The sequence below is a fragment of the Stenella coeruleoalba genome (genome assembly GCF_951394435.1).
Source record: "Stenella coeruleoalba genome assembly, chromosome: 5".
In the NCBI taxonomy this organism is placed as follows: Eukaryota; Metazoa; Chordata; class Mammalia; order Artiodactyla; family Delphinidae; genus Stenella; species Stenella coeruleoalba.
The window spans coordinates 132,349,247-132,373,270 of NC_137150.1; the positions used below are offsets into that span (position 1 = coordinate 132,349,247).

General features: G+C 37.7%; 1 protein-coding gene across 3 annotated transcripts in view; it reads right to left on the reverse strand.

Moving 5' to 3' along the window:
• The window catches only part of PAXBP1 (PAX3 and PAX7 binding protein 1), a 34,416-nt gene that overhangs the window by 5,024 nt on the left and 5,368 nt on the right, over positions 1 to 24,024 (reverse strand). For 2 of the 3 annotated variants that reach the window (XM_079922739.1, XM_079922741.1), the window contains exons 3-16: positions 22,368 to 22,544; positions 20,586 to 20,807; positions 19,958 to 20,061; positions 18,830 to 19,047; positions 18,131 to 18,320; positions 14,438 to 14,561; positions 10,934 to 11,033; positions 10,731 to 10,846; positions 8,663 to 8,862; positions 7,051 to 7,195; positions 6,246 to 6,367; positions 5,338 to 5,414; positions 4,910 to 4,976; positions 1,286 to 1,432 (exon numbers count right to left, since the gene is read on the reverse strand). In XM_079922739.1, coding sequence (XP_079778865.1) covers positions 1,286 to 1,432; positions 4,910 to 4,976; positions 5,338 to 5,414; positions 6,246 to 6,367; positions 7,051 to 7,195; positions 8,663 to 8,862; positions 10,731 to 10,846; positions 10,934 to 11,033; positions 14,438 to 14,561; positions 18,131 to 18,320; positions 18,830 to 19,047; positions 19,958 to 20,061; positions 20,586 to 20,807; positions 22,368 to 22,544 — 2,009 coding nt within the window. The remainder of the gene's footprint in view (positions 1 to 1,285; positions 1,433 to 4,909; positions 4,977 to 5,337; positions 5,415 to 6,245; positions 6,368 to 7,050; positions 7,196 to 8,662; positions 8,863 to 10,730; positions 10,847 to 10,933; positions 11,034 to 14,437; positions 14,562 to 18,130; positions 18,321 to 18,829; positions 19,048 to 19,957; positions 20,062 to 20,585; positions 20,808 to 22,367; positions 22,545 to 24,024) is intronic. The other variant, XM_079922740.1, reaches the window with a different exon arrangement.

Below are 24,024 nucleotides of genomic sequence, written 5' to 3' on the forward strand. Positions count from 1 at the left end.
CATAAGTACCAAACTGCAGCCTCTCCCCATGCCAAACAGTTCAGTAAGCAGGCATCCTTGCTGGCAGTAGGAGCCGTGCTGGCCCAGAGAAGTGAAGAGAGCATCACACCGGAGGGGCAGCCTAGGGCAAGAGCCCAAGCAGGACGCGAACAGGGCATGGTGGCAACCTGGCATGGGGTACCAAAACCCGAGCAAGGGGAGGCTGTTTCCCACCCGGGAGAAAGCAGCCAGTGGGTAGAGACAGCTCCCCACCAAAGAACCCAGGGATGCTTGGAGAAACAACGGATTCCAGAGCTGGGCCAAGCAGGTACAAGATAAGCCTGGAACATCGTGTGCCAGAAAGCAAGAAAGTGCTCCCCCCAAATTAGAGGACATGCCACAAGGTCACAGAGGTCAACTTGAAGGGACTCACACTAATGAAGTCTAGGACAATTCCTGACAAAGATGCAAAATCTGAATCTATTCATGAGAGAACATCAGACAAACCCAAATCGAGGGACATTCTACAAAATAACTGGCTTATCATCTTCAGAAGGTATGAAGGTCAAGGAATCAAGCACTCTTCCAGATTAAAGGAGACTAAAGAGACGTGACAATTAAATGCAAAGGATGATCTGGGAATTTCTTTTGCCAGTTCCTTTGGATATTATTGAGATAGCTGATAAAACGTGAAAAGGGGCCTAAGGATTAGGTGACAGTAATATATAAATGTTAATTTCCTGATGTTGATGGTCATATTGTAATCGTGTACAAGAAAATCCATGTTTATAGGAAACAGACACAAAACTACTTGAGGGTGAGGGAGTATCATGTCAGAGAATTACTCTGATATTGTTAGGTCGAAAAACTGTACTGTACTTGCACATTGTCTTTAATCATATGATTGTTTAAAAAATAGTTTAAAAAATTATCAAAACTGTATAACTCACGTATATGAAGTAAAAAAAATTAACTAAAATTATTTCTTAAATGAGAGAAGAGACCATTTCTTTAGTAACACTTAAAATAGCATTCATTCAACTGTTAAAAAATTATCCCCAAATTAAAACTTTTATTAATACCTATAAAAATATTGATACAGATAGATGGATAGAAGGACAAATATACACATATATAACAGTACAACTTTTTATGTAAAAAATGCTAAGGGGAGATTGTCAACATTATACCAACTTCGATAATCAAAGGGGTTTTCATGAAATTCTCAAATCTCTTCAAACAAGGAAAACTTAATCCATCTTAACTCGTATGCTTTAAAAACTACAATATGTGTCATTTAACTCACATTTTGGGCTTTTTTGATGCTGTCATCGCCATATTCTGAATTCTGAAAAGCCATGAGAATGTATCTATTTAATAAACCGTCTATTGATAATTCCTGAAGAGTTTTGTTTGAGAAAATGCCATACCATTGAAGAAAATTCCCTAAGAGCTAGAAAGAAGAAGAAAATTATTTTCCCCCAGTTTTATTGAGATATAATTGACATGTAACATTGTGTAAGTTTAAGGCATACAACAAAATGATTTAAATATATATTGTGAAATAATCACCATAAGTTAACATCCTTCCCCTCACGCAGTTACAAATCTTTTTTCTATTGTCTTAGCAACTTTCAAATATACAATACACTATTGTTAATTACAGTCACCATGTTGTACATTACATCCCCAGAACTTATCTTATCTTACAACTGGAAGTCTGTACCTTCTGATCCCCCTTTATCCAATCTCCCCACAACTCCCCACCTGTGGCAACCACAAATCTGATTTCTATTACTAAAAGTTTGGTTTTTTGAGAAGAAAAAAAAATTGAGAGGCAATGTAAAGCAGTTAAGTACAAAGTAAATTACTTACACAATAAAACACCTTATGAAATACCCTGGACCATGTCTTGCCAAAGCACTAATAAGCAGTTTTGAAGGGTCTGAATATTTCTGATAATGACTGAGGTTAACTAAAATTTAAATAGCCACATGGAGCTAGCGTTTACTATAGTGGACAATGCAGATACAGACCATTTCCCATCATAACAGAAAGTACTGGTGGGCAAATGATGATTCTTAGATAAATGTCCTCCCTTGAAAATCATGCCTAAACCAGTCCTGTGACCCTGCAAAAAGATGGAAATTCTTTTTTCGACTACCACATTGCATGCTTACCAGACTTCATGAACCTGGATATCGGAACTACTTAAGCTCAATACATATAAAATGGAAGCCCCCGCCCATTCCACCATAAAATTCTAAGTTCCCAGTATTTCTCATCTTAGGAAATGGCAACGCTATCCAACAATTCAATCGAGCCAGAGCCTACATGAGCCTCATCATTCTCGACCTCGCCCTCAAGCTGTCGAACCCCACCTCTCCCCATTCTGTGCCTCTCTCTCAGTCCTTGCCGCCCTGCCCCTGATCGAAGCTGCCGTCATCTCTTTGTGGGCCCTGCAGTTATTCAACTGACAACGAGCAACAGCGCTGGTCTAGTTCTCCTCCAGCAGGGCTCTGTGAGAGAACTAAAACCTACAGAAAATGATCTGAGTGACTCCTTACATAATTTTCCCAAGGATGGTACAAGCTAGTACCATTCTAGCTGCATACGCAATGGAGGCCTTAGGGCATCAGGTATTAATTCTTCCACAGAAACCCAGCTGAGAAGAGCTGCTCAAGAGTTTGACTGGCGTGAGTTAGACTCCCATCTCTGCCACTTAACAAAGGCATGAGCCTGGGCAGGTTATTCTGTGCCTCACCGTCCCATCAGCAGAGTCAAGCTCATAGGGCTGCTGTGAGGATTCAATGAGATAATGTGTGCTGCAGTGCTTGGCACACAGTAAATACGTAATAAGTACTAATTTCCATTGTCATCATTACTATCCTCACCTACTTCATTTCATTATCCCCACACAGAAGCCAGAATATATTAAAAAGGGCAATATTTTCATGTCACTTCCCTACAAAAACCCTTCCACAACCCATATAAGAGCAAATGATTCTCAGCAAAGGAACAAAAGCAATTTAATTTTAAAAAGGATAGTCTTTTCAACAAACTGTGCTGGGACAAAGGAACGTCAAGGCCTCATGCCCTATATAAAAATTAACTCAAAATGGATCACAGACTTAAATGTAAAACCTAAAACTATGAAATGTCTAGGAGAAAGGATAGGAAGAAAACTCTGTGGCCTTGTATTAGGCAAAGATTTCTTAGATGCAACACCTAAAGCACAACTCATAACAGGAAAAGATAATAAGTTGGACTTCATCAAAATGAAGAACTTCTGCACTCTGAAGCACTGTTAAGACACAGAAGGGGGGGAAAAACTCTTTGCAGATCACATATCTGATAAAGTACTTGTTTCAAGAATACAAAACTCAAAGCTCAATAATAAGAAGAACCAATTTTTAAAAATGGGCAAAAGATTTGAACAGATACTTCATCGAAGAACATATACAAATGGCAAGTAAGCACATGAAAACATGCCTGGGCTTCCCTGGTGGCACAGTGGCTAAGAATCCGCCCGTCAATGCAGGGGACATGAGTTCAAGCCGTGGTCCGGGAAGATCTCACATGCCGCGGAGCAACTAAGCCCATGCGCCACAACTACTGAAGCCCGCGTGCCTAGAGCCCATGCTCTGCAACAAGAGAAGCCACTGCAATGAGAAGCCCGCGCACTGCAATGAAGAGTAGCCCCCGCTAGCCGCAAGCAGCAACGAAGACCTAACACAGCCAAAAATAAATAAATAAAAGAAATAAATTTATTTCTAAAAAAGAGGAAAAAAAAGGAAACATGCTCAACATCATCAGTTGTTAGGAAAATGCAAATTAAAATAATAACAAGACATAACTATACATCTAGGAGAATGACTTAAAAAAAATAAAAACCCTGAAGATACCAAGTGTGGTGAGTGGTGAGAAAGAAGAATAACTAGAACGCTAATATATTGTTGGTTTAGAAAACAGCTTTGCCTAGGTATTTATCCAAGTGATGAAAACTTATATACCCAGAAAAACCTGTGTGCAAACAGGTTTATTCATACTTACTCCAAACTGGAAACAATCCAGTGTCCCTCAATTGGGGAATGGATAAAAAACAAAACAAAAAAAACCTGTGGGATATCCACCATACAATGGAATACTACTTGGCAATAAAAAGGAGTGAACACAAGACAACACTGATAGATCACGAATGCATTCTGTTAAGTGAATGAAGCCAGACTCAAAAGGCTAGTTAGTACGTAATTCTATTCCTAAGACATTCTTATAAAGAAAACTACAGGACAATAAGAAGGGGTGGCCAGGCTGTAGGGGTGGGCTTGACTACAAAAGGGCATGGGGAATCTGGGGGAGATGATGGAAGCATTATACATCTTGATTTAGGGAGTGGTTACATGTCTACATGTAAATTAGAGCTCCCCTATCATCTGAACTGCTCATCTCTTCCCTAACTCTAGTCATCCTGGCCTTTTCTCAGTTCTAGTATACCCTGCTCTCCCTTACCTCAGGGCCAACTAATAACCTAAATATCACTTCCTCAGGGTGGCAGGGAATCTTCTGTGACTCATCTGTCAGGTATTTGTGACCCTTGTCATATGCTCCCATACAACTTTGAATTTTTTTTCAAAACTCATCACACCTGAGATTACTTATTTGCTACTGCCAATTGAGCGTGGTTATAAACGCCATGAAGGCTCTACTTCTATCTTAATTCAGTGCTATATTTCCGCAACTTAGAGAGTATCTGGTACTCTCCTTGCTGTGGTTTAGTAAGGCATCTTGTTGGCTAGTTTGGACCTTACTGGAACTCAGAATACATTTTCACCTCTGCAAACATCAAACCTGAATAAACTTTTGGAATAAAATTAGTTTGTATGAAGTCAAACAAAATCTGAAGTCTTTTAGATAGCCTACAGACACGTACCTTAACTGAAGACCAAAACTGTCGTTGAAAAAACAAGTAAGGCCCAGAATTTTTATTTTCCAAGACACTAAGAAAAAAAGAGAAACACATCATGATCAAAGTTGTGTGATAAATGCCATCTGATTCCTAGAAGATTTCTGTAAGTAAAAGGGGTGAACATAAGAAGTTAACTAATTCTTCAAATTTTCAAACAACTGTATTCCAGAAGGTAATTTTAAAAGGTAACGGCAATTTACTGTGAGACACTAAGGGTTATGCTGCATAAGGGAGCAATTTCCCCACTGAGCCACTCTCTTTGGGCTACACGTTTATACTATGTAGGTAAAGCTTGTATTTCAAGCTATGCTTAGTTTTCCGGAGTTTAAGAAGTCTTCTCTGAAAAATAATGGAGAATATTATCATCTTTAATGTTCTTAGGAGTTACTTACTTTTTGGGATACAAGGGCATGAATACATCATCATCTAAAGTTCTTCTCATTCTCAATAGAAGTGCTTTTAGGTACACCTAAGGAGTTAAAAACAGATCATGCATTTTAATAAGGGTTATGATAAAAGTTAAATTTTAGTAAATAAAAATAAGCAATATTCCAAATCATACAGAGTATTCAATTTTGAGTGAACAGCATCTCAAATTTTTTAACTTTCCCCACTGACAGTTCTAAGGTCTTTAATATTTACTACTTACTCTTCGTTCAGCCCTCATGAATTACCAAGCAATGAAGCCATTTAGAAATCTTCCAACCTCTTAATCTACTATATAAAGATTTAAGACCAGACCTATAATCTGGTTCCTCTCAAAATGAGGTCAGTGAAAATAAAACAATGATAAGGAGTACTTTTTCATATCTAAATAGCTCATAAGAATGTTCAGTGCAGGCAGTGGCAATCTGAAGTTCTGAAACTTTATAAAACAATACCTCATTATTTTACATGCTATCTAAATGTTTCAGCATTTAAATTATCAATTGTTACCCATTCCAGTAGTTTTTCTTTTCCCGAAAAAAATACAGGTCTTCAAGGGATGTGTGATTAGTCCGATTGAGAATGGGGGTGGGGTGGTGAGGAGGGTGAAAACAGTACAAACGAGAGGCTATCTAGACTAATTACATCATCTTTCCCAATCGATATTCTGAAACTAAAAACTACTATCTCAAATTTTGTATATTTCAGGCTATAAAGGACAGATGCCTTAAGTGGGAGAATCAGATTTTCTTGCTGGCTCAGAATATAACCACTCATTCTCTCAACTCTTGCTCATTTTCAAAGGGAAAGGAGAAGACAAAATAATAAATTAAAAAAAATTTAAAAAACCTTTCATAGATAATAATTAAATTACCTGTGTATTTTTGTTTTCTGCATTCACTACTGAAGGATACCCATTTATTAATTTTAGAGTAATTCCAACCATTCTTGAAGTCTGTGTTGTAGAAAAGGGGTCCCACATATTTTCAGCTATCACTATTAAGGGAAAAAAAAAAGCAGAATGTACTGAGATACAGAAGTAAACTGCTGCTGACTTGAATCTGACGTCAAGCAGTCCCCAACTTAGAAACGCCAATCATGACATTTTTCTTCCTCTAGAGTGTAAGCTTCAGTCTTCTTTGTCCTCTTAACCGCGGGAATGTTGAAGATTAGGCGCATGTGGCGAGGGGACAGATTCCTACGATTTTCTGCTTCTTGGTGAAAATAAAGATTCGGGAAAGCAGGATTTCTGTATCCTAGGAGATGCTGTGCCAGCAACAAGAATTTCCACCTGAACTTGAGCTTTATTTTTAATATCAATATTTTAAATAGGTCAACAATTCCTAATTTGTTTGTGAGAAATGGATGAAAGTAATGAAACTGCTCCCCAGAAAAAGGCATATCCCCCCTGAAACTATGTACTCAGTTCTGCTTCAGGCAGTTCTTAAGAGCCTGAAATTTGCCTGTGGATCAATTACTGCCCCCAATTCCAGGCCCTCCTCAAGATGGTCTTTAAGTCCCAAGTTAAAAGATAGGTACCCTTTAGCCATCTCTGGGTCTGGTGGTAACTTTATTATTAATAATATAATTTCTATGAGAAAACATGTTCTGATTAAAAACTCCTAAAAATAGATTTGAAAAACCCAATGTGTTTGAATGTTCAATTCAGTAATCTCTACCTGTTAGTTTAGGGAGAATCACCTTTTCCACAATGGTAGGTAACAGTGCAACATCTACATCATCTTTTTCTTGCTCTCGCTCTTCACAACCGTAAAACAGCAAAGATTCAAACCACAGCATATTCTCAAAGTCACGACATTTTGCCTAGAAAATAGTTAAAAGGTTACCCAAACATTTAAAATAGTGGCTATTTCTGCTTCCAGTCATGAAAAGAGTAACAGGAACTGGATTTAGCCTTCAGTCATAAACTAAAAACTGGACAAATATATGAAACATCTATTTTCAGACAATGGACCACAGGCAGTATAGGACTATGACCCCTGAAAGAACGGAATCAAATGAGGTGAGCTCCTGGTCAGAAGAGGAGATCAGGGTAGGCAACTGCAAGCAGAGCAGTCCTGCTGAGTTAGTAGACAATCTAAGCTCAGGAAGGCTGGAACGCTAGAAGCTGTGGGGCAGAGGAAGGAGCTACACAGAAGGAGAGCTCCCAGATGCACATGAGTGTCCCCGAGTCTCTGCTGGACACTGAGAAACACATGCACAGGGTGGGACTCCACAAGGTCTGGCAAAGAGCAATCAGGAGCTGGGAGCTGAATGGTTCCCAGAGCTTAGATTTCTTTCCTCTTGTTTTCAGGGCTTCAACCTCAGTCTTCTTTTCGTTACAGTTCACATATTCAACCCAGCCCATCTCATTCATGCCCACGGCTCCATCCATATGTTGGTAACTTCCAAAACCGTATCATAAGCATGACCACTACATGTAAACAGACAATTTGAGTTTCCTCCCTTATGTAACAGGCAAAGAGGTCCTATTGATTCCACCTCTTAAATCTATCAGTTCATCTCATCCTCCTGATTTCCATCACCACTGACTTAGTTCAGGGTCCCATTTCACATCTTCCTCATTGAGCTTTCCCATGATGTTCTGTTTTTCTGGAATCAAAGAACCAAGTTCTTATTCATTCATGTTCATATCTCAGAGTCACTACATGTAATTTTAGTTGACTGAGAAAGACACTGTATAAAAATCGAAAAGCAAGAGGCAGTTCTCTTGAGAAGGGACAGAACATAAAAGGAAAGATCGTAAGATTATGCCCAGTGATAATGTGTCAATTATAGCCCTGTGGGTGACCTATCTCCCCTGAAAAACACTTTGCTGAGGCTTACATCTCTAGCTTTGAGGTTACAACTGCCCAAGGCATCATGGTATATTGCTTTTTTTTTTCTTTTAGAAGAAAGTGTTGCTTTTGTTTTTTTAAAATTAATTAATTAAATTTATGGCTGCACTGGGTCTTGCTGTGTGCGGGCTTTCTCTAGTTGCAGCAAGTGCGGGCTACTCTTCATTGTGGTGCATGGGTTTCTCATTGTGGTGGCTTCTCTTGTAGCGAAGCATGAGCTCTAGGTGCGCGGGCTTCAGTAGTTGTGGCTTGCGAGCTCTAGAGCTCAGGCTCAGCAGTTGTGGCACATGGGCTTAGTAGCTCCCTGGCATGTGGGATCTTCCCGGACCAGGGCTCGAACCCATGTCCTCCGCATTGGCAGATGGATTCTTAACCACTGCGCCACCAGGGAAGTCCAGTATATTGCTTTTCAACAGTGATAGAAGCCACTCACCTCAAGAGGAGTCCAAGTGAGAAGCTGCAGCCTTATGAGAGGGTTGAACAACTTTGGCAAGCAAAGGCCGATGTAAGCATCCTTGTAGGATGTGTAGTATTTTGAACGCCATGCTTCAAACTGGGATTTAATACAATCGATTGAACAGAAACTTTCAAGGACATCTTCAAATACCTTGCTGGACTCTTTTGAAATGCGATCTAAAAACAACAACAACAAAACCCCACAGAGAATCAAAACTTAGTATGCAGTACAAAAAACACAGTTCAAATATTTTCAGTGTTTTCTTTGTAGCTTGAGTATCAATAAGATAGGCTCATTAGCAAAGGAATAATTGTTAACTGCAACTTAAAAGAAAAGAACCAGAGGTAAGTTTAGGTTCCAAATGTCTATCATGCAAACCACAGTGCAGGTAGTCTCCGTTCTGCATAGTTCCAATATGTACTATTATCTGTCACCACAGTCTAAATAACACCTGTCCCCAAAAACTCAGTTCAAATTTCAAGCACCATGGAAGAGTAACTGTGAGTAACTGCAGAAGCACAAACTCTGTTATCCAGCTCTTCAGCCCACAAATCACCACGTAAATAACGGATGTGTAGTATCATTATCAGTGACCAATCACATCTCATCTTCTGTTGGTGATTGCAATAACTGACATAGACAGGAATCAGCAGTGGATACTAGGATCTTTAAGTAAAAGGTTATTTAACGCTCCATATGACTTGGAACAGCAGACTCTTTATAACGAGGAGACCAAGTCGTGACAACCTGCTTCTCAAGACCCATCTTAACACCACTAATAGTGGGCAACCTAACACTTGCCGTCTGGTATCATGCTGGTAACAGCACCTGGTGTGACGTATTCTTGCCAAAAAAGCTTTAACCTGAATCTAATCAAGACTTAACTTCCAGTTTACAAGAAATATAGCGACTGGAAGAACAAGTTAAAACCATGAGGAAACAGACAAATTTAGAATGTAGGACGTTTTACAAGATAAGTGGCCTGGTCTCTTCAGGAAGTTAATGCCTTAAACAAATAAAGAAAGGGGTGTGTGTATGTGTATAAGGTATCATGATATTCACTAATTCTACATAAAAAGATGTAACAACCAAGTGCGATGCAGGACCTTGTGTGGATCCAGGTTTAGAAGATACAGAGTAACAGAAACGGTCCCAGGAATTCTGGGCGGGGTGGCGGGGGGCTGTTACGGAGGAAAACTGAATGCAGACATGATACTAAAACTTCTAGGTAATTTTCGCAGGTGTGACAACAGTGTGGCAGTTAGGTAGAAAAGCATCCTTTTTTTTTTTTTTTTTTAAAGAAGACATTAAAGATGTTAAAGTTTTTAGAGGGAAGTGCCACGATGTCCGTAAGTTAATTTCAAATGTTTCAGCAAAACACACACAAATCCAAAGCAAACTTGGCTAAACGACAGTAAGAATTGCTGAATATGGGTGACAGGTGTATATGGGTGATCACTGTGCTATTCCTTCCAGTTTTCCGTATGTTTGGAAATGTTCACTGTAAAAAGAGTGGGAGAAAAAAATAAGCTTATCCAACTAAGTTCCAAAGGGCTCGCAGTCACTATAATTAGAAGTAATCACAGCCAGTGGTGGGAAATAAAGACTTTTACTGGGGGATCCTTCTGGAAAGGTCTTCATGTAACAGAACTAACTATTCCTCTTGACTGAATTATTCGGGGCTCCCCAAATCAGGAATTCCCTTCAGGGCTGAATGCCCTACTGCCAACCTTTACCTTTCTAGACCAGACAGGCTGCATTAGGGCTGCCCCTGGGATCTGAAACATTTTCTTGTCACTTTTAAAATTCTGTGATTCAAAGAGTGATATCATTTATAATGCAAGTACTAGATGAACCCCACAACAAAGTGTTACCCCTAATTTTGAGAACTCCTCAATAAAAATGGGTGCGAGTTTTAATAATTAAACCAGAGTGCCTAGTTCTAAAGCAGAGGCCACAAAACTTCAAATGATTTCATGGTAGAAACCACAGCCAGGGAGAAAGCACATTGACAGTGAATCTCATTTCCAAATAAATGTCTAACCTTTTTCCAGATTGAAATTTGTAATATCTGTAGATGTTTCTTCGTCATCACTGGACAGGCCTTCAAGGTGATCTGCCATCTTACCGGTTTGCTCTCTGGCTTGTCTACGACGAGTCCTAAATAACAAATATCAAGTTCCCAAACCAGATAAAAGAGACTCCTCCCTTCACAAACAAACCAACAGCAAGCGTCTGTAGAATTACCTTCTGGCCTCCCGTTCTGCAATCCGACGTTTTGCGTGCTCTTGATACAGTGCCCGATCTCGTCCAAAGGAATCAAGATTTGGCGCCATCAGAGCTTTATCTGTAAAACAACGATGGTTAAAATTAAAAGCCTTCCTTCAGCAATCTTGAGGAAAGAGTTTGCACAGAATAAGCCATAATGATAGACTGCTTTCTAATCTCAACAGCAGGATTCTGCAGTAACCGATAAACTGGACAGTTTTCTAGTTTAGAGCAAATCTCAGTATTAATCTGTGTTCCCACGAAAAGGAAGAGAAAAATAAATGGAGAGTTCAACAACACTACACAAATGCAAATGGGCTTAATCCCTGTTCTTATGTCTAAGTAACAGAACTAGTTTATGCTATCATGATGACCAAATAAATTAAAAATCTAAATTACTTGTGTAAAGGGAAAAATAATACATTACTTTTTTAAGGACGAACTTAGGCATCACATGTTGAATGATATGACAGCAGAGACACAAGTAGGAAGGATGAAAAAACAGCTTTGTTGCAGGAGTTTAATCATTTATTCTATTTCATTCTAATTTTTCTTTGTAGAAATTTATTCTCTATTACTATTTTAAGAACAAGGGCAGAATCAACATATAGACTGAAAATCATATCTGATAGGACCAAGTTGTGCTTTCTCAAACCCTACTTTCAAAGCACAATTCCCTTATTTCTTTTTTCCCCTATTTCCCATCTCTCTTTTTTTAATTTCTAGGGCAATTTTCTAGCTTTAGCTTTCAACCTTCCTATTTAAATTTATATTTCACTTACCACATGTTTAGTTTCTGAGATACAGCTATTCTTCTTAGAACATTCCTTTTCTATAGCATCCTCTACTTGTGCTACGCGTAGGATCCCTTCCAACATCTCCCTGAGGACAGCAATTATGTTTTAAATTTTCTCCCGTCACCTGCATTGTCTTTGTTTCCTCAGTCCCTTTGGTTCTAACTGCTTGTGTTGATCACCATGATCATTAACTACCTCCTACGTAAGAATGAGACTGGAAGTTTCGTGGATGTAGGTGGGAGCTGTCTAGCAGGGGCATCTCCATCAGATCCCGGGTACAAGTCAACTTTCTGTTGGGGCCCCCAGATGTTATAGTCTTTTCTCTGGACCCACTCTCTTTCTCCAGAGAAGAATCTTCGAATCTCTTGCCTAGGGTAGAAGGAAGAGTGGGGCAAACACCTGTCTGTGACGCTTCCTCATGTCTACATTTAAGTTCTCCGCTACGGAGATATTCTGTATTACGTGGGATAGTAACGAGAAGCACAAAACCCAAAGGGTGGTGGCGGGGGAGGGGGAGATCACGTGCAAAATGAAAGACGTCAATTTAAGGCTTTTCCATAGTTTTTTTCCTGATATCAAAGATGTCTCACTGATAGCAACAACAGGAAAAATAAAACCAAAAATGAGCTGGTATCCACTTCGGTGTATCCTAACTATCCTAGATCTTACTATTTTTAAAAGTTGACTCTTTTACTGAATTTTTCATTCATATTCCAAAATAGCTTGGATATTAGGAAGTATGTTCCAGAGTTCAAATTACAAAAAAAGATCAGTAAACAAAATGCCCCAGCTCTACCTCAACTGGAACTCCACTACACACCATAGATGAATTGGCTAAAAAGTCCCAAACTACAGAAATGATTCCTGCCTCTTTAAGAGCTACCCTTCATTAAAGAAATATTTTAAAGAAAATTCTCTACTATAATAAATACTTAAAATGTTATTATATTTACAGATTTTGTAAAATATATATTGAGGGAGATATAAGAGAGTAGATGACTCGAGCGAGAGCCTCCCTCACTTCGGTCAGAATTATATGCAGTAACTGTGATAAGTGTTTACAAATCTAAACAAATGAATTTCTGGCTGTATTTTTGTTTCTTTAAAAAAAGATCAGAAAAAGAATCGATACTTCAGTACCCCATGCAATTTTTCTCAAATGTTTGGCAATTAATGAATACTCCCTCTAGGAAAATACTTTTCACTTTCTCATTACCTTTCACTTCTTTGCAGCTATCAATCTAATTAACATCCATCATTCAACCCTTACTTCAAATTCCATATAAGTAAATACCTCCAAATTGTAAAGAACAGATTATAGGCAGGAAAAAGCATTTGATGAAATGCATGGCTCACCCAACCGTTTAACTTAAAAGGAAATTACTTCCCGTCATAGGTACAATGATTACCTGTAATTTGCCCCAGAAATCTGGTTCTGTCTGGATCAAAAGTGATTTGGGCGGGATGCATTAGTTATTTAGGTGCCCCAAATGGCACTAATCCAATTTAAACGTGTACGGCAAAAACAGAAGGTCAAAGCCATTCATGTGGCTTACATCTGAGTCTGACTCATCTGACGGCCATGTTACCACCTCTTTACGATGCTCCAAAACCCATCCAGCACACAGGAGAATGCTTTCTCAGGGATTCAAGGTCTCTCTAATTTAGAGGACACGCTATATGACAAAGCATTGTTTTCAGAAAGAATAACAGGGCCCTCTGCACTTGGAACACCTGGGGTGGTTGTTTAATATGCAGATTACTGGACACCATCCAAGACCTGGCAAGAATCTCTGGGGACAGGACCAAGAAATCCGCATTTTAAATTAATATCATGGGTAATTCTGATGTACACTTCCACTTAAGAACTGCTGACATAGGGACCGAAGAGATGACAAAAGAAGCCATGAGAAATCCAACGTAGGAAAATTCCTATTACAGCACCCAAGAATATAAGAGGGCAATGAAAAAGCAGAATTAAAATGTTTAAAACGTCTGGTTAAAGAATTTCAGCTCAACTATTTAATAAGAGGTTTCCAATTAATTTTGGTTTTCCATAACACATATCATAATGAAAGGAATATAAATTAAATCTCCAAATTTTTACACTAAAATTTCAAAAAGTGTAGGCACCAACTGACTTACTAAAAAAAAAACCCCACTATATGAGGCAAACTAGAAAATACAAAAAAATTTTAAATACAAAACATTTTGCTTTATCTAAGGGGTGAAGCTCAAAACTCCCCTCATCTTGGAGTTGTACCATTTGTTATGTAATAAAGCCCCCTCTCCCATACAGAATTTCCCAGCCCCTAACTCAAAACCTTTGTTGTGATCAACAACAGCGTTTGTATTGGTGTTAAAATGGGGGGAAAATCAGTTAGGGCCAAATAGGTACTGGTTTTAAGATAAAATACTGATGATGTCTTTACTATAAAGAATGAAAGAATGCCCAAAGAAGAATAAGATCGATAGAATATTAGTACATGATTTGAGTTCCTTCGCAAAGCTATATTTTCTTAAACACAATCCAAGCAATGCTAATTTTAGATCTACCTGACACAAGAGCAAGGAAATTTGTTTCTTTAAAAAGAAAAAATGCTCTGAGACGTCTAATTTTCAATTAGGATGCACTAAGTAAACAAGGTTGTTTAATGAATAATAAAAACCTTCAAGATGGACTGACTTGAATGGCTTGAAAACTCCGAAGATTCATCTTTAATATCATCTTGTCGTCTTTGGACAAGGCGGGAAGCTCGCTGTTTGTACAGCTGATGTATTGCTGATTCAAGTTCATTAATCAGTGGCACCTGTAAAAATACAACACACTCCGTAACACCAAACTCCTCAGCTGCTTATATATTTGAGGGTTCCATATTATTTCCGGATTTCTGAAAAAGTACCCTCTGGACAGAATAATCATGAACTCTCAATGAAACACAAATAGTAATTCAGTTTTATGATTTCTGGGAAACACCACTTCTTCTTTTATTCCGTATATGGAGCTATAATGTCCAGTGCCTAGTTATTGGAGCAAAAGTTTGGTTAGGTTAAACACTTTAACATTAGGAAAGAGAGCGAGTAAAGAATTGTCAGAAATTTTAGTGCTTCTTTTAGAATAAAGTACTTGAAAGTCCTTTTTAAAAGTCCATTTTTAACTTTCTAGCAGCATGATCTCCCTTGCCAATTTCTGTAGTTTAAAATAAACCATTATTGCCGTGTAATACCAAAAGATGCAATGGCACCTTTAAGGCTTTATTACACATTTAAAACGTGAACTGCATTCATTCACATTAATTAATATGGTGAATAAAATTTCTAGCTACCACTAACCTGTCTAAAATCAATCTATCTAAAACTCAGAAAGTTCTTCTCTTCCTGTCAAATGTTTAAATTTCTCCATATTTGTAAGTAAAATAACAAAATTCTTTGCATAAATTGTCAGTTTACAAAGTCAACAAATTTTTCCAGGTTAATAGCCACAGCTAAGCATTCACTTGGTTCATATGGAATACAAAAAGCTTACGGAATGAGACCTAACTTAAAAGGAAAAACCAGAAAATGTTCTCTTTATAAATACCTATGCTATAACCAAATGCTATGAAACTCTCACAAACGCTAACAACCACTACACATACCTGAGGAAACCAGAAATTCTAGTTTCCTGATGGTTAGTGCAAATGAAAAAACACATTAGAGTTTGGGAACACTGGCACCAAGTGTTATAGCAGCGTCCTGAACTGAACAGACTGTAAATGGAAAATAAAAAAAGGCAGGTGGAATACAAAGATGTCTGTAATAAAAGCAATTTTATACACTTGCATGATCCCATTGCAAAAGCAGCCAATGTTCACAGAAAGGTCAAACTGATGGAGTTGTTTTATTCTTTAATATGCCACACCATGGGCAACAATGTCCCCAAATCTGCACTGATTTATCTTGGTGATATGAGCTGAGCCCACAGACTCTAAAATTAACTAGAATCGATTTTTGAAGCAATTACTGTCATATTATTGTGACTTACACTTACCTACCCCCTCATTTTTTCAAACTGTGCAGGACTAAAGACAAATGTACCTATGCATTCCTTTAGTCCTGGAGATTATTAACACTCCTCTACTATAAGAGCTGCACGCCTGAGGTTGCATCAGACAGAACCTTAATTACTCAATTTATAGTTAAAATTCCGATAACGTTCTTTTCCTGTTTAGGTAATTAAAATGCCTTTTAACAAAGCCCAGAGAAAATTCTACTGAGAATAAAAGCCCTAAAACACATTTTCGGCTCTCATTCATGTTTCTTAACGATACTAATTTATCTCAAGAGTGCACCGTGACAATTTCTTTACCCTCTCCAAACTGGAAATTGTTATTGACTATCATTATTTCAAGGCTAAATTTAAGACAAAGAACACAGAAGGAAGATGACTGCAGGAAAACAAAACAATGTAAAGTTAAAATAATCTGCAAAATAATTAAAAATCTAAGTTCAAAACCACTTGAACTTTTATAACAAAAGAGAAAAAAACAAAAGAATGTTTCTATTTTGATGGTCTTACCCTGAAACAATATTTTTATAGTATAACTGGAATGAATATTCAAATCTATCCAATTATTCCTCAGTATTTCCAAAATGACAACTTATGGTATTATTAACTCAGCAGCAGACTCAATAAAATCAAATGCATATGAAACTGTCAAAATGAAATACTCATCTTTAAAAGGGAATTATCTACTTCTCTTTTAATTAAACTGTAGTCACTATATAATAGATACGGTTTAAGATCTGCTCCATAAACATTTATCTAAGTGACTCTGTAAAAACGTATCAGCACAGTCTGAGGGATACTTCCCTAGGAACAGGGTAATCAAGGAGAGATAAAGTACACTAAGTGTTTTTAAAATAGTAAGCAATTGACAACTATATGAACTAGATATTCTACTAGTCTCTTTAACTCAAGAATGGTACAATCTAGTTGATCATATTACTGTCGATATTTTTTAAGAGTTCAGTTTGCAATTACAAGCGTGTAAGTTTACTCAAGTAAGTTCCAAAGCAAAGACCCAGATACTTCAAGAAAAAGCTCCACGGGGACAAATCTCACTTACAAAGTATGGTTTAAGACAGAGATCCTTTCTCTAGTCACAAAAGGTTATTAGACCTGCTCTCGGCACCATGTCCCCCGGGCTCATACGGGCTTTATTAGTAGGAAGGACACAACTGCCAGGTCTGACATTTATGTCCACTTCTCCTCTTGACTCCAGCCCCTCTGCAGTCAAACCTATGTTTCTTTCTCACCCCTGTATTTGTCACCCTAAGGCCCAGATCTGCCACAAGGGATATCACAGCTTAGAATGTAGCTGCTTCTCCAGAAATCAGGTGATAAGGACAAGAACATGAATCCTTCAGAGAAGACTTGGTGGATCTGACCAGACTGGCTGGAACCATTAAGATCCATTTGGAAGACACAGTTTGGCACTGTTCTTTAGCCAGCCTTTGGCCTTAAGATACTGAAGTAATCAACGGAGATAATAAAAAGTTAAAATACTGTATGCTTACCGATTCTATGCTAATTCATATGGCCAAGAATAACAGAAAATGTGCCTTCTAATCCTGTATCACTTGCAAGTTTATAGAAACAGGATATTCAAAAGCACCATGATTTTACTTTTTCTTAAAGAAAAGGCTGTGAAGTCCACAAATGCCTATAAACCAATGCATCAAACGATAACATTTATCTTAAAGAAAAATCAATTAAAAGGCTGTTTGAGAAAAGGATTCCCGGGCAGCTAACAAAAAATGCAAACAAATGGTACAATAGGATGCAAAGAATTGTGCCAACTGACTGTCATACTAAAAAAAATGAACTTGGAAGAAATGAGACCTTAACAGAAATTATGGCCAATGAATGGTTTCTGAAATGGATAAAGCACAGGCTTATTTAGATGAAAGCTATTAGCAGCAATGGCAATCAACTTTATCTAGGGTAAAAAAAAGCTAATAAAATATTGCAACTTTATGCATATTTGGAATTACTTGTAGAAACAGTTTAAAGGCAAGTTTAGATTTGAACCATAAAAAAGAAAATTTCATGAGTCCCTTATATTTTAATAAATCAGGACAGGCCAATAATCTACCATTAAATTAAGGCAGGATTTGCCAAAGTCTTATTTAAATATGCTTTGAATTATCTTTTTTTGTTTTCTACAAGGCACTAGATTACCCCAAGATAGAAGGTTGTTAATGAAGTGGAGAAAATGAAGCATGACTTTTCATCACTTCTAAAGTTGAATTCAGTGGATATTTTCTGAGAAATATAGAAATCTAGACCTCCTTAATTTTGCCTTATTCAAAGAGATTAATATTTTTGCATTCTTACCTTTTCACTGAAACACTCAAGCAAGTCTTGGACATACCCTCGCATTTCTTGCAAAAATTTATACCGTTCACCAATACCCCCAGAAGACCCTTCTAATCTTTCAATAGCCCTGGTGGAGTCCACTCGGCTTTGCAGATGTTTCTCATGCTGCTGTCGATTTGTTTTGTGCAGTTCTTTCATGGAGTCCAACCTTAAGAACAGAAAAGGATAAATATAACACATTTACATCTGAAAGTCTATGCTGTCAGGACTCTTGCAATATTTATAATAATGCATTTAGTTCCACTATTAGAATATAAAAATGCTTGGAGTGGATCTTTTCATCTGTACTGCTCTTTTCCTCAAAAAAACAGCAGTTTACAGACTTCATATAAAGTTATTTGGTGGGCTAACCAAAATCTCACTGTTTTGTTTTTCCCCCCATATCTTGACTACACTTTTTCAGAGTCCAAGAGGTGCAAATTCAGAACTGTCTTCAACAAGATCACGGAGTGGTATTTTTAAAAACTTTTCGAGGCTTCCACAGAAGTAATCCAAGAAGGTAGCAGAACAAAGTATGAAGTCATCTTCTGTTTAGCTTTTGAAGACAGGCCAGTGAATCTTCTTTGCCGATATTCTGCATCTGCTACCCCAGACTACATGTTGCCTGAGGGAACGGAAAGCTAGAGGACAGGTCTTTAAGAAGTTGATCTGCCCTACCTGTCTTTAAGCTGTTTCTTTACCAAATCAATAGTAACGGGAGTCATCTCATTACTGGGAGTTTTGAAAGGGACTGTATTATCTGTTTTTTGAGATTTGGCATCGGATGATCCGTAGGCTGTGTAACTATAAGGAATGCCATAGGATGAACCGTAAGGCATTGTCTGGTAAGTGTTCTGGTAGTACATGTTCACTTCAGTGGGCTGACTTGCTTGAACCTAGAAAAGAAATGGGATGTATATTAAAACTAGTTGCTGAAACTATGAAAAGAAAAATCCCATGCCTTTAGTGTTAAACAAACAAACAAAAAAACCACTAACAATAAAAACTATACCCATTTTCCAAATAGCATGTAACTAAAATAAGTAATTGCAGAGCTCCTCAAAATCAGATAAAAGTAGGGCTGGATTCATTTCTAATTCCTATGCGATTACTGGATTCATTTCTAGTAACTTTCGGGAAAACAATAACAAAGAAGTTTAGAGTTAGGGACATTAAATTGTGTCAAAACACGAGCAACAAAAAAAATTTTATGTGGTATTTCCACTGTACTACTTACTTCTATAAAATAAATTGTTACAACTATCGAGGAAGATATTTTTCATCTACAATAAGATTTTTGCATTCCTGAGAAATCCATCTTCTACAAAATAATTTTTAAAGTCAGAAAAAAATGAGCTCTATAGGAAAGAAACACCTTTTCTACACAGTGGTTTCCAAACTTTAGGAGCAACAGAATCACCCAGAGGACTTGTTAAACAAGATGGCAGGGCCCCACCCCCAGGGTTTCTCATTCACTAGGTCTCACTCGGGAGGGTGAGAATTTGCATTTCTAACAAGCTTCCATATGATGCTGATGCTGCCGGCTGAAGGACCAGTTAGAGAAACAGTTACCTAAGAAACCAGAAATTCTTCCATCATTTGGATGGTAAAAGGCAAAATATAATATAGTTTCTTCTAACAGCTTACTGGATACATAACTTTATATAATTTTCCTCATTATGTTACTTGAATGAATGACAAAGGATCAGTTCAATGTGCAATATGTTTTTACTTTAACAAAATAAGCTAAAATTTTTTTTAATTTCTTTTTTTTTAATTTTTGAAGCTTAATTCTTTGGTTCTTACCTGAGGGATATTAATTCCTTTTCTTATCTGCTCCTGTTCCCATCGGCTGAGCTCTTCATCTTGTTCTCCAGTTACTAAAGCATCATCATCACTCCCCTCAATACCTATAGCCATAAGCAGCAAAGTAAATAATTCCAAAAAACAGCGAGGGAAGAGATGCTACCATGATATTTCACAAAAATCGAGCAAAACTATTGGCATAACTCAATCTTACTAAAGTTAAAATGTCTATTATGATCTCTCCCGCATTTGATACTTCTGCTTTTGCTTGTTTTAACACACAGCATACCTTAAGCAAAAGGCAGTATCAATGTAACAATTAAAACCTCAGATGGGTTTCCTAACGTCTGGAAACCTAATGCCTCCTAAGAATGAAGAGCCAATTACATATATTTATGTATGTTCCGTGCTTAGCACAATACTGGTCACACAGTGCTCAACAAACACTAGCTACCAAAATCATGCTACACTTTTCAAAAACTTCCAATAAGACACTTACACCCAAGCAAGAACAGTTCTCTACCATTAAACATAGTTAAATAAGTATAGGTACTTTTTATCTGATGGTAGTATCAAATTATATTTAATAGCAATGAAACAGGCTTACTGTCCCATTAGATCAAGTTACCTATTTCCTCCGCAATTTTCTGCCTTTGTGATTTTTCTTTCACAGAAAAAACTATACGGCGCTTCTCATCATCGTCTTCGTCGTCACTGGCATCATTCTCATCTTCTCTAACAAGGCGGCCTTTACCAGGCTCACTATCGTGAGGAGTGAAATCTCCCAATTCCCGGGCCATCTGACGCTTTTTCCTTGCAGCGTGTATAAAAGCTGCATCTGGAATTTCTCCTGGAAACAAATGGTGAGGATTATAAACTATGCAATATTAGGGAATAAAGTTTCTATTTTCTTGAAAATATGAAAGATAAGTGAATCTCGTCAAGACAACCTTGTCACAGTGATGTTCTAATGTTATCTGCTGGCATCCCCGGCCCCCTTCCCAAACTGTGGCTGCAAAACAACTGATTTATTTTTAGTTTAGTGTAAATGAAAGTAAAAGTCGCTAGGGAAACTAAGAAATATGTATAATGGCAATATGTACAGGAAGCGGGGGAAGGGAAAATCCACCAAAGCAGTTTTATTTTAATGGTATATTTTTTCATTTTTAAGAAGTAAACGAAAGCAATAAAATCACATTTATTACTAAACCAGAAAACAAATAAAAACAAAAAAGGTATCTACAATCTTACACCCTAAAAAACACTATTAGATTTATAGTACATTTCTCTTGCAAATAGTTTTCAGTTGACCTGTAAGCACACTGAATATATAATTCTGTATCTAATTTTTTCTTCATATTAAAACATAAGCTTTTTCCCATGTTGTTTTGCATAAACATAATTTTTAGTGGTTTACAACATTCACTCAATAAAGCATAATCTACTACATAATCAAATTAATTGACATTTTCACCTACAGTAAAAATTAATGCCTTGCTACTCTTCAAATTGTTATTTAAACAACTATATAATACCCCATCATGTAAATGCACCTTAACTTACTAAGCCATTCCTCTCCTGCTAGACGTTTTCTAAATGTTGCTCATTGCAAATAACGTTGCAATAAAAACATTATTTCCTTGGATAAATTTCTCGCTATGGAATTACAGGGTCAAAGACTAAGAACATTTGAAATCTACTGATTCATACTGTCCAACTGCTTCCCATATAGACTGTACCAATTAGAATGCTACTAGAACTATATACATGACTTTTCACAACTTTACAAACCCAGAGTAAGAATTTTATTTTTTTTAAATTTATTATTATTTTTTGGCCTCCCTGCGCAGCCTGTGGGATATTAGTTCCCCGACCAGGGATTGAACCCCGGCCCACAGCAGTGAAAGCGCTAGGGAATTCCCACAGAATAAGTATTTTTAGATTTTATAATGAATTAAATGGTTACTCTTCATAATTTAAATTTGGCTACTAAGCAATTTATTTATTCAAAAGCTGATTAGCCAGTGAATATATCTACAAATTATTTCCATAAAAAAGTTAAAGAAAAAAAAAGTGTGAACATAAAACTAGCAGCAATTTTGCCTTTGGTAGCAGTTCTTAAAAATGTTAAAATCTTAATCTGAAATACATAAAAAAAGGACTTTAGTACCATTTACTTGAAGCCCTACATTTGCTTTGATAATAAAACTGCCTGTCTGAGAATGAACTTGGGAAGTTGGGAAGTTTCTCGTTTTCTTACTTTCTGTATTTGCAAAATGAAACAACCTGGCTTCAAAGAGGGATGTCATAAGAAACACCACTTTGCTAACTCCTTCCTAACGACCATCTTTACAGACAGCTCATTCTTGAGGGCTTACTTCAGTTCTAAGGAGAATTTGCAAGTACACACCTGGACGGAGAACATTCAAAGAAGATAAAGCATTTGAAAAGGCTCCGGCAGCCTTTGGCTTTTCTTCCTCCTTCTCGCTTTCCATATCCATTTCATCTTCCCCGTGTTCACTGATGATAACTCCATCTTCTTGACTGGTGTCCTTAACATGACCTGTTTTGTCCAAAGGAGGTTCGCCTACATTTTTGAAAAAAGTAATAAAATATATCTAAAACAAGATCCATAAATTAAGGAGTCACTTCTAATGCAATTATGGGCTCAATTCATTAAAGCTTGAACTATTTTAATTGTTTATAAAAAACTAAAACCACTGATGTGTGAAAATGAATAATCACAATAAACACAATTGGGAGGTAACAACAATACAGGGGACGCAGGGATGCATGAGGCCTGCCCAATCGCTACCTTTAATTTTTTTTTTTTTTTTTTTTTGCGGTACACGGGTCTCTCACTGTTGTGGCCTCTCCCGTTGTGGAGCACAGGCTCCAGACGCGCAGGCTCAGCGGCCATGGCTCACGGGCCCAGCCGCTCCGTGGCACGTGGGATCCTCCTGGACCGGGGCACGAACCCGGGTCCCCTGCATCGGCAGGCAGACTCTCAACCACTGCGCCACCAGGGAAGCTCGCTACCTTTAATTTTATCAAAATTTTACTAGTTTATCAACTAACTGTTTCTCCCTCTAAACTCTCATAGGTAACTGTTCAAACCTCTTGGAAGCATTATTTCACTTTACATGTCAGTATTTCGTTAAACTCTAAGCCCACTTGAGGCAGCTTTCTATCAAGAACAAAGATTACAGACCAGATAAACCTCTCTGTAATGAACACTTTACGGGGTATCATCTTAGTTCACAGCCATTTGTCACCCATCATCTGAAGGGTCGAGACCCAAAAGTCACATTTACACTGTGTAAGCCCCTCACCCCATTGCCATGAATGAACGTTTAAGAGTGGATGTGTGACTAAACTTGATTTTTCTGGCAATCTGGAATTGGGACACAGAGACAAGTCAGAGACTAGGTGGCACTAAAAACCACATGCAAACTAGGAAGGGAGTTGTGGAGTAGCTGTACTTGGCCACGTGGACAGAGGAGAGAGCTCTCTAGTTCTCAGGCCATTCCCGAGGCCAGTTTCAAGACTGTTACAGTGGTTTACTTCACACCAAACAGTTTACTTTACTTATAACTAAATAGTCCTATTACACCCTTCCCAGGCAAAGCTCAGAAAATCAGTGTTTTTCACCTTGAAGTACTGAACCTGGCAATGCACACAAGAGGCACCATGAATATAATGGAAGAGTAAAACAAAAGTTCATTCTAAATATGAAAGATAAACTTCTGTTGTTTCCCTAGCATGCTCCCCTCCCTCCCCAAAACTGCTTCAAAAGTTCTTAGTTCTTCTCAAACCATATTCTACTTCCCTAAAGAAGAGTGCTGGGGATAATGACTCCCCCCACCCCCCAGCTTTACTGAGAAGATTTAGGTCATTCTGCTTTAAGGCTCTTTAGTTTTTTAAATTTACCATCCTACCTCGTTAGCCACAGACTCCCTCTGAAGTGACTTCTAAGGCTATGAGATTTTAAAACTCAGTTTAATCAGATGTATAAAGATAGATATAGTCAAGAACTACCCATTTCCTTCTGCTCTCAATCTACACTA